General features: G+C 41.4%; 1 protein-coding gene across 1 annotated transcript; it reads left to right on the top strand.

Moving 5' to 3' along the window:
• The first annotated feature begins 718 nt into the window (after positions 1-718).
• Positions 719-9,777, top strand: LOC311239041 (GTP-binding protein Rheb). The gene is made up of 8 exons (XM_084327266.1): positions 719-960; positions 1,622-1,693; positions 2,453-2,520; positions 2,648-2,730; positions 3,814-3,870; positions 4,853-4,900; positions 6,252-6,333; positions 8,925-9,777. The coding sequence occupies exons 1-8, from the start codon at positions 909-911 to the stop codon at positions 9,015-9,017; spliced, it is 555 nt and encodes a 184-aa protein (XP_084183392.1). The 5' UTR covers positions 719-908; the 3' UTR covers positions 9,018-9,777.
• Positions 9,778-10,947: the final 1,170 nt, after the last annotated feature.

The raw sequence follows: 10,947 nt of genomic DNA on the forward strand, positions 1-10,947 counted from the left end.
TATAGTCGGCACCCGCCAAGAAGATTAGTGATGTTGTGGGGACCTCTACTGGTCAATGAGAAGAAGACAGTGGCACATTATTATAATAGTCTCCTAGAATGTATTTACAGTCTCTATATATGTCAGATTATAAAGCAACAAATAGCTGCTATTTAGTAATAGTAATGCATTCGCTTTTAGTAATTAATAGACTGATTGAAATAATTGTGTGAAACGTGGTCTTTGCCAGTGCCACTGTGGTTCAGTGGAGACACACAATTGCCAATCCATATTAATTGATTAGGGTTATGGTTAGATTACATACCATTTTAATTATTTCTACGTACGTGTGGTGATGTGCACCTTTGTTCTAAAATATAGTAATTTTATGTAATTGTAAATATATTGTAGAGCTATTATGATGTTTTTTTTACTGGCGCGTAGCCAGGCCAGATTATCTCTCTAACCCTAAAGATATGAATGGCATTGCCCTCGACCACCCTACATGGCATAACATGCGGCCAATGATTCATCAAGGACCGGGCGATGTAGTTTGACAAACAGCTGTTTCATCCAACCATTGTTTAGCAGGAGGAAAAAATGCCCTCCTTTATTCTGTGCACAACCTATCCGCGTTGAGCATTCATGACTAATTCATTACATTGCAAAGGGGAGTGACGCAGTTATTATAGATCTATAGATACTCCATGCTTTTTTTAATGTCCTGAAATAAAAAAAAAAAAATCTAACCGGGGACATATATAATTCTGTCTAACTTTAGAAACGCATAGGGATCCTTGTTAACTTATCGCGATAGCCGGCGGTATATGTGTCGAATTCCTGCGCTCCTTAAAATTCGGATGCCGTTCCAGTCGGAGCAGGTTGTGGAGAAACCGGAGGACTAGATGCGATAATAACCAGCACGAGATATGCCGCAGCCGAAATCACGAAAAATCGCCATCCTCGGATACAGATCCGTAGGTGAGTTATACGTTCGAGCGACGACGACCACAAGATTGACTCTAGATAGGGGGCTTCAAATGTGACGTTGGGTGATGAAGATAGATCTCGGCAGGCCAGGCAGCCGTCGTCGGGCATAGCGGTTTGCGCCTCCCTATAATGAACTTTAATTATAAGGAGTAGCGGACGAATGAGCGCGCGCCACCAGGTGAGACGCGGCCATGTCGCTTTTACTATTATAGGCCCGGTGTGGCCGTTTGTAGAGCATTTGACGCCATTACTTGGCAGTTATATATTTCATTTCCCCCATTTCATATATAGACTAAAGAAGCGAAATGAACCTGCCGTGTGAGGCTTGTTATCAAGATGGCTCACAGAGGAAGGCTCGCTTGGAGGCCCAGCCAAGTTAGCAGTAAGCACTGGGCTGTTGATGGACATCATTATCCCACCATCACCTGGATGCTGAATAGGCCACAGAAAAATCACGAACTCCCAGTATAGGCTATTATTACTGTATGTGAGAAGGCTGTGACACCCATAGCTGTCTGTCTACAAACTAGCATCAGTTCATTCAGGTTGTAGGCCGATTTGACAAAGAATTAAGTCCCACATTATTTATTATTACACATCTCCACTCGTCTTGAAGGGGTGTATTGTAATTATTGTATGTACTATTTTGCAGGAAAGTCCTCCTTGACAATTCAGTTTGTGGAAGGCCAGTTTGTCGACTCCTACGACCCAACGATAGAAAACAGTAAGTGGGTATTTTCTGAACATCCAAACCCCCTATAGGTTGCTGGTCCAAACACACCAAACCACTGTGCATCGTCATTGTGTAGAGATATACAGTACTATTATAGTATACTAGCAGTGTGATGACATACGCTTATTTCGCCCTCTCTGGCACAACTCAGTCTAGCCCAGTTTGAATACGGTTCATCAGATCTTTGTGCCTATAGGGTGGAAAGGAATCCCAACCTGAGACTGACATTTACAAGAGCAAAATGGCTGCCGTGTGAATATGGTCAATAATGCTATAGCAGCATCAGTTCTCCCGTCCTAAAATACCAAAGACGCCGCACACACACGGCAATTTGTTGATGGCTGTCCTGTCCTTTTCATTGTTGGGCACACGGCTCACCCGCCCCCCGGTCCTTTTACTGTACACCTCTCAGGTGGGGCGGGGGAGGGGCTGTATCACATCTATAAATAGTCTCTGGATGGCTAACGTGAAGTGAGGTGTCAGCGATATCAGCGAGATGCTGCAGGCGAAGCACTCCTGCTCGACACTGTGTGCAGCTAGATAATAGAACATGCTCTGGGCAGATATTGACATCACGGTGCCGAACAAACTCAGTGACACGGTATATGACAGGCCAGAGCCAATGCAGAATGTGGAAGAAGATAGAGGAGGGGGGGGGGGGGGACTTCTCCCCCAAATCATTTTTTATTGTGTAATTCATTCTACCTCCTGATGAAATACATTCTAATGTAAATGTTCTCTTTCCTGCAGCATTTACTAAAACCATCACGATAAACGGACAAGAGTACCATCTTCAGTTGGTTGATACAGCTGGACAGGTATGACGTTTCCTCTCCTTTTGTCCTTTGACTTACATGTACTATTATGCACTACATGTAACTGAATGATATTATTGCTATCTTCATGAGACTAATATTAGCACTTCACTTGTCTCCCCCTCCGCAGGATGAGTACTCTATCTTCCCACAGACTTACTCCATAGATATCAACGGTTACATTCTCGTCTACTCTGTCACTTCTAATAAAAGGTACTTTGAAAAATTTCACAAATGTCTCTCGACACGGGGGAAGCGACGATACCACTTTTTCATTGCCGGTTCCTAGTCGTTCCACTTTTAAATATCGGTGTGTGGGTGTGTGTGTGTGTGTGTGTGTGTGTGTGTGTGTGTCTGTGTGTGTGCATGATGGTGAGTGTGTGTGTGGATAGATGTTTTAGGTGTGTTATCCTTGTTTTAGATTTTGTACTATAGCGCAGTGCCCGATTGCTTTGCCCCCAGTATTGCTGCTTGCAGCTGCTTTCTCGAGAACTGCTCATCTAATCAAGCCCACAGTCGACACTGCACTTACTTGGGAGCCCGTGACGTGTTCGTCTGGGGAAGGGGCCGATTGCTTGGCCCCTGGTATTGCTGCTCGTAGCTGCTTTCTCGAGAAGCGCTCATCCAATCAACCCCCGCGGTCAACACTGCGGCCTACTTGGGTCCTCAGCAACACACCCACTGAGTGTGAAATCGCTTGGACGGAACGGTTCTCGAGAAATCTAAGGACAGACGTACGTACGTACGTACAAACAGACGGACGGAGACTTCTTCCATTTGAGTTAGTTGTATGTGACGTGCGACGCGAGGGGTTACCGCTCGATTAAGACCGCTTCTCCGGTTCTACCGCTCATTTGACTGCTGCAAATCATGTCTTTTAAATATATGCAAAATAAATAAACGGAATGAAAATTGGTATCGTGCATCCCTAGTGACTTAAAGGTGCATTTTCTTTGTTAAGATAAGTGGTATACATGTTAAAATGATAGCTCTACATTCCGACAGCCATCATTGATATAGTGTTTGGTCAGTAACATGGGTCTCTCCACGGTAAACAGAATATATATTTTCTGGTATCCCGTTCCCACTTTATCCAATCAGGAGAGGACTCCACACTGCAAAAATGGTCTGACAAAAACAAGAAGTAAAAACTAGTTATAAGCAAATGTGTGCTTGAAACAAGTTTAACACTTATTTTAACCAAAAAGAAAACACTTACAGCAGCTTTAAGCTGGTGATTGGAATGTGAATAATACACAAAACACCCAAAGGATATTTTTCTCTCGTCTTTTCCAGTTTTGAAGTTGTACAAGTTATCCATGAAAAACTGTTGGACATGGTGGGGAAAGTACAGTGAGTCTCTTCCTCTCGTTCATCCATTCACTCATATACTCTGTATGATGACAACACTGCTATGTATATCACATATTTACACTCATATACTCTGTATGATGACAACACTGCTATGTATATCACATATTTACACTCATATACTCTGTATGATGACAACACTGCTGTGTGTATCACATATTTACATCCATATACTCTGTATGACAGCATGTACAACACTGCTGTATATATCCATATTTGTCTGAATATACCTGCATATAATCCTTCTATATACTGTACCTATACTTATACACCTGCATATAACCCATAACTATGTATGATAGCATGTACAACAGTGCTGTATATATTGCATATTTACATTCATATTTCTATATTTACCGCATATATATATATATATATATATATATATATATATATATATATATATATGTGTGTGTGTGTGTGTGTGTGTGTGTGTGTGTGTGTGTGTGTGTGTGTGTGTGTCTGAATATACATGTACAATAATGCTATATATACCGTATATATATATTTATTCTGACATCTGTCTGTACATACCTGCATATAATCCTTTTTACATATCTGTAGATACTATTTCTATATCTGTACACATCCCTTACCTACTCTTACTAGTTACGCTGCTGGCCAGTATGACTTTACTACCATAGTGACTTTATACCTGTATCACTGTACATATTAATACTACAACTCTGTACATACATCTGATTAGCACTACACTCAGTAGTACTCATTTATATATTTTATATCCAGTTTAATCTCCTGTACATTGTATATTACTATTGCACTTTACTGTTACATTTGCACTCTGGTTGGATTCCAAACTTATTTTCGTCGTACTGTACTTGTGCTGTATGATGACAATATACATTTGAATCTAATCTAATCGTGCATGGCATTTGAAGATACAGTATGATACATAACTACAGTATGGCTTTTGTTTTGTTTTCTGCTTCCCCCACAAATGCAGAGTACCAATTATGTTGGTCGGGAATAAGAACGACCTACATATGGAGCGGTATGTCCTAATACAGACTACTATTACAGCTGACATTCTGCATTAGACGGCAGCAGAAGCAGAGGCGCACTCAGCGCTGTGAGGAACGGTCGAGGAGCGCGGGATTCTATAGGAGTAGAAAGAACTCAATGAGATAAGACGAGAAAAGATAGGATTAGTTGTTCCTTCATTAATCCCCTTGGGGGAAGTTCGGGTGTCGTAGTAGCATGGGGGGGGGGGGGGGGGCAGACAGGGTCGTAGAAGCGAAATGACAGGCAGCAAAATATAGAGAATAGAAATATTTCATTTCAAACCTTTATTTAAACTCGAAAGGCGACTGAGGTTTCCCTCATTTACAGTCATGTCGAGTTAACGTACAGAAATAAGCAAATAAAATCACACGCCATATAAAATTACACGCCATATAAAATCACACACCATATAAAATCACATGGCATGGCATGGCATATAAAATCACACAGCATATAAAATCACATGGCATGGCATATAAAATCACACAGCATATAAAATAACACAGCATATAAAATCACACGGCATATAAAATCACACGGCATATAAAATCACACAGCATATAAAATCACACGGCATATAAAATCACACAGCATATAAAATAACACGGCATATAAAATCACACAGCATATAAAATCACACAGCATATAAAATCACATGGCATACAAGCAGCAGCAACAAGACGAGGCAAAAAGCAAGGATAGCAAATCAATTAAAACACGTACAACTTGATTGACAAAGGTTGGGGATCAAGGTTTTAAACTCTGCAACAGAGGGGAGAATGTCAGGCTTTAAGGACTGTTGGAGTTCATTCCATGAGCTAGAGGGGCACCATAGCTAAATGCAGATTTACCCTGTTCACAGCAAACTCAGGGGACCTTAAGGACCAGCCAGTCACTAGAATGGGTTCCATAGGTTCCAAAATTCCATTGCAATGATGATGTAGTATAAGGAGGTAGCTTACCAGTAAAGGCCTTAAAAATGAACAAATACCAGTGTTTGTTGCGCCTCTCCATCAGCAAGGGCCAACCAACCTTCTCATAAAGGACACAGTGATGAGTGTCGTATCTATCATTAGTGATTAATCTGAGGGCAGAGTAATATATCAAATAGAAGGTAAAGAACCAGATAAAATGTGAATTAAAAGGTGAGGGTCTGGTCAGCTGGGCAGGTGAGACGTACGTACACAACCACTCAATGAGTTCGGCTAGATCAGCTTTTACATAATAAAATATATATATAATGTACACAATTACATATAATGTACTCAAAAGGTATTCAAAATATATTCAGAAGTACATGTTGTTGTCATGACTGATTGGCCCATGTCTTTGTTCCTCAGAGTAATCAGTTGTGAGGAGGGGAAAGCATTAGCTGAATCCTGGAACGCTGCCTTCATGGAGTCCTCCGCTAAGGAGAACCAGGTGAGATCCCAGGACTACCGCAGTTCTCTACAGTGTTGCCAGATGGGAAATGTTAAATTATTGTCCCAGAGGCTTCAAATGATCATTTTCTTAAGGAAAATTATAATTTGCAAGTCATAACCAAGAGAACAAATAGGTGTATAGAGGGAAAAACAAATCGTACGGAGGGCAAAATTATTGTACACGATAATCAGCGTACATCTGCTTCCCAAGTAATGGTTTCTAGCAGGAACTATAGCAGATGATGACCCCATCTGAGACGATGTCTGTGGTTAGATATGATTCAGTACAGCCAGAGCAGAGTATGGGGTCAACGAAGGAGAGAATGCAACCTATGATCCAGAATAGTCACTCCTACACGTTCCATGTGTGTGTTAACTTGTATGAAATGATTTGAAGGGGAGCCAACTGCATGCTGGGGAACGCCGGGGGCCCACAGGGATGCCCTCATCGGGCCGCCAGGGGGCGCCACTGAGCACAAAATATGCTGCGCTAATCAGTAGCAGCTTCGATTTGATTCAAGCTTTTTCTCTAATTGGGGGAGGTCATAATACACAACCTAAAGATTCTTGTTTTACACGTGTGGCTCATACTGTCTGAATAATCCTACAAAAACAACATGTCCTCTGTGTTGTGACTTCAAGGGGAACTCAAATATTGTTATTTCCATGATGAGTTCAATAAATATTTGGGAACGTGAGCTACTCTCTCCCAAAGCCAGAAGCCAGAGAAGTAAAGACTCAAAGACTTGTGATGTCATCAAGTATAAAGTCTGGAGCTGCTCCATAGACAATGAATGGGAGACTTATTTTGTGGACCCACATAATGTTGGTGTTGGAGTTTTTTCCTACTCAAATACCTTTATTCTCTAGTAGTGTTCTCAGTTCTGAAACATAAAATGCATCTGTACACACAGAACGTTCCCCTGGGTGCTCTCAGTGTCACATATAGCATCGTTCCCCATTCATTGCCTATGGAGCAGCTCCAGACTTTATACTTGATGACATCACCAGTTTGAGTTTTAGTGCTCTAGGTTTTGGATTAGGGAGAGAGTTGTTTGTTCTCACTCATGTTTTAGGTCTGTCTCGGACCATAGAAATAACATGTATGTAATTCTTAAATTGGGGCGTAGTTCCCCTTTAAGACAATGTAGGTCCTCTGTGGACCTTCGTCAGGTCAAATGATACAGAGTGTTCTCACTCCTATATACTGTATATACTGTACAGAATCAGACATGATGTCATGTGTTTGTAGTGTGTAGGCTCCACTCTTTACTCTACTGATAATGGCACAGCCCAGCACAGCTTTTCATATGCCATAACTATTGCCCCATTAACACATTGACTGCCAGACCCGAGATTTCTCTGGTTAACTCGCCATGCGTTGAGTGCCAGACCCGAGATTTCTCGGGTTTTGGTCATTTTTTTCTTTTATTCGATTTTTTTATTCATTATATCTTCACAGACCTCGGTGTTACCATAGGAAATCATTCTGAAATCCCAAAAGCGCAATACCAGCCGCATCCTGCTAGGTGGCAGTATCGCCCACCCTTTGAAACCTTATTTCACACTCTGTGTTAGATCGTATATGGTCCGGGTGCAGAATTTAGACCAAGCCAAGTGAATCAATTAATGCGAGCACTTCGAAATGCGTTCAGCACACTTGAGGCATATCCTGTGCCACTTCGTGTCAGGGACCCGATCGACATCAATACTGGAAATCGCGATCAGACAATTGGAATATTCTTTTTGGGATACATCCTAGTAAAGGTAAGGACTATATGACTTCAATTCCACCTTGATCCTACAATGATTTCATATCGATCCGGCCGATCAACGTATGTAGTATTCAAAATGAATGCCGTTACTGGCGATCAAAGCATAAAAAAACGGTATAACACGCAAACGTATACATGAAACAATTTATTATTTTTCACATGTTGAACGATGGATTGTTAATATCAAATGAGCCATAGTATCGTTTCCATAGCTATAATATATAATATAGATATAGCCCTGTAAACACCGCAACGCACAGTGAAAATCCCTATACTTTACAGCGCTGGCACACTAAGTACAAAGATGGGAAAACAGCGTGGCAGTCAATGTGTTAAAGGAGTACTTTGACATTTTGAATGTCACTTGTCTCACTGGAGGAAAAGGTTTCCACATAATTTGTTCTTCAGTTTCCCATTAGCGTTCCTCATTGAAACCAAGGGGCACAGTTAGCTGCAAGCGTTATGCTAGCATTGCCCCTTGGTTTCAATGAGGAATGCTAATAAAGCGAACACGCATTCCTGATGGACATAATTTATGCGTGAAATGTGTCAAGTGCAAGAAAAGCAATCGACGGAAATTCAAAACGTCAAAGTACTCCTTTAACCTTCTGTAGTGTGGTTGTGAAAGGGTTAACCCTTTGTCGTGTGGCAGTGAAAGGGTTAACCCTTCTGTATTGTCGCCGTGAAAGGGTTGTAGTGTGGTAGTGAAAGGGTTAAGACGGTCGGACGACCGATACGCAGTGGTTGTTGTATATACGGTTGTTGTACCGTACGTATGTAGGAGAGTAGCCTAAAATGTTCCCGTGTTCCCCAGACGGCCGTGGAGGTCTTCCGGAGGATGATCCTGGAGGCAGAGAAGATCGACGGCGGCGTTCTACCGGGAAAAACGTCCTGCTCCATGATGTGAAGCCGCCGCCTACCGACCACACAGGACACTGCACTGGGATATCCCGTTACTTGAAGGGTGGCTGCCGGCTCTCCACCTCCACAGACTCCACCTCAGGGTCCTAAATATCAAACATGTCTATTTATGGCTCTGATTCCACTGTTTATTTATCAGTATTTCCTTTTTTGTTATCCCTGTTTTTCCTCTCTCTGTATGTTTGATATATAAAAAAAAGAAAGAAAAAAAGATAAAAGACAAGCAAAGAAAAGAATGAGTGGTGATGTCATATTATATTTCCCACAATCCACCCCTCCGTCATCTCTCTGTGTGTGCACTGACGCAGAACACAGAACTTGATTCTGATGTATCCGGAAAAAAAACGTCTTTAACGTGTTCGGTAATGACGATTCCTCGATATAAGATCAAAGACTTTAGTGTTTTTTGTTTTGTTTCTAAATGTGACTCGTCACACATAGTTCTCATAGCGTCTACTCGGCCCCCTCCCTCTCCTCTGGAGCGACAAGGGTGGATCGTTACATACTGTACGCTTGGAAAATGACAACGTAAAACACGTTTTTTCTGATACATCCCTATAGGCTGTTTCTTCCCTCAAATACAGCTGGTTTTCTACTTCATTTCCCACATAATACCCCCCACTGCGTGCGCCCTCCACTCTCGTTTGTTTTCATAGCAGTTACCGTCAGCCCAAAAAAAATACAAAAATCTACATCCATTTTCTAATGTTGAAAATGTTGTACAAATGTTTTTGATTGTAATCATTAAAAGCAAAAAGTGGTTATGTAAAACTGTGAGATGTATTACTACCCCTGCCGCTTCCCCGCTTCACTGATTCATGTTGTGTTAGGATTTCATAATTATCAGGCCTAAAGAGAAGTCTACAGGTGGGTCCTGGTGGCTCATAGGACACATACGATATAATCGCAATGTCCTGGTTTGGAATCTGGGTTCAATGTCCTGGGTTTGGGTATTAGGACCTGTGTTGCACGTCACCCCCCTTCTCTTCATCCCCTGTTTTCTGTCACTCACTGTCCTATCTAATAAAGCAGAAATGCCCTAAAAATAACATCTTAAAAAAGAAAAGTCCACAGATTTGCTAACATCTTTTTATTATTTTTTTCACTTTCATTCACAACATGCAAGTTAAAAAATTTACCCATCTCAAACCCCGCCCCCTTTTCCTCTATCCTCCAATCACAGCCGCTGCTTCCCAGGGCGGGGCTTACGATAGGTCAGTTTGCATCCTGTCGTCGGCGGTTCATATCAGTAGTGTGACATTAAACATTCTCGAGTGTGTTGCACAGGTCGGTGATGCAGCACTTTGAGTGAATGTAGGCGTTTTGCTTCAGCATGAGGCAGTCCAATGGTTTCATGCATTGCTGGTAGTGGCCGACTGAAGGGAGGAGAGAGAAAGATGTTTTTTTTTTATTTGCTATGATGCCCCTCTAGCTCATGGAATGAACTCCCAACAGTCGTTAAAGCTTGAGATTCTCCCCTCTGTTGCAGAGTTCGAAACCTTGATCTCCAACCTTTGTCAATCAAGTGTTACGTGTTTTAATTGATTTGTTATCCTTGCTTTTTGCCTTGTCTTATTTTTAAGATTTTATGTAATGTGTGATTTTATATGCTTTTTCTTTTCCTCAGTTGCCTTTCGAGTTTAAATAAAGGTTTAAAATTAGGGATGCTCGATATTGGCTTTTTTACCGATACCGATATTGTCCAACTCTTAATTTCCGATACCGATATCAACCGATTCCGATATATGCAGGGTTTACCCCCCCCCCCCAAATGGAATAATTTCAGGTAATTAACATTATATATCTCTTGTTGTGGAATTAACACAACATTATGCATACTTTTGACAATAAATAAAATCAGAATTTGTTCTTGCTTGCCTGGGTAAATAAAGGTTATAGAAATGTAAAAAAAAAAA

The sequence above is a fragment of the Notolepis coatsorum genome (assembly GCF_963971535.1).
Source record: "Notolepis coatsorum genome assembly, chromosome: 13".
NCBI classification, from domain to species: domain Eukaryota; kingdom Metazoa; phylum Chordata; class Actinopteri; order Aulopiformes; family Paralepididae; genus Notolepis; species Notolepis coatsorum.

Bases quoted from the DNA above. Each gene is read 5' to 3' on its own strand.
- LOC311239041 (XM_084327266.1), top strand. From the start codon at position 909: ATGCCGCAGCCGAAATCACGAAAAATCGCCATCCTCGGATACAGATCC. The intron at 2,521-2,647 runs GTATGACGTTTC...CCCCCTCCGCAG, and splicing joins TGGTTGATACAGCTGGACAG to GATGAGTACTCTATCTTCCC. The intron at 3,871-4,852 runs GTGAGTCTCTTC...CCACAAATGCAG, and splicing joins GACATGGTGGGGAAAGTACA to AGTACCAATTATGTTGGTCG.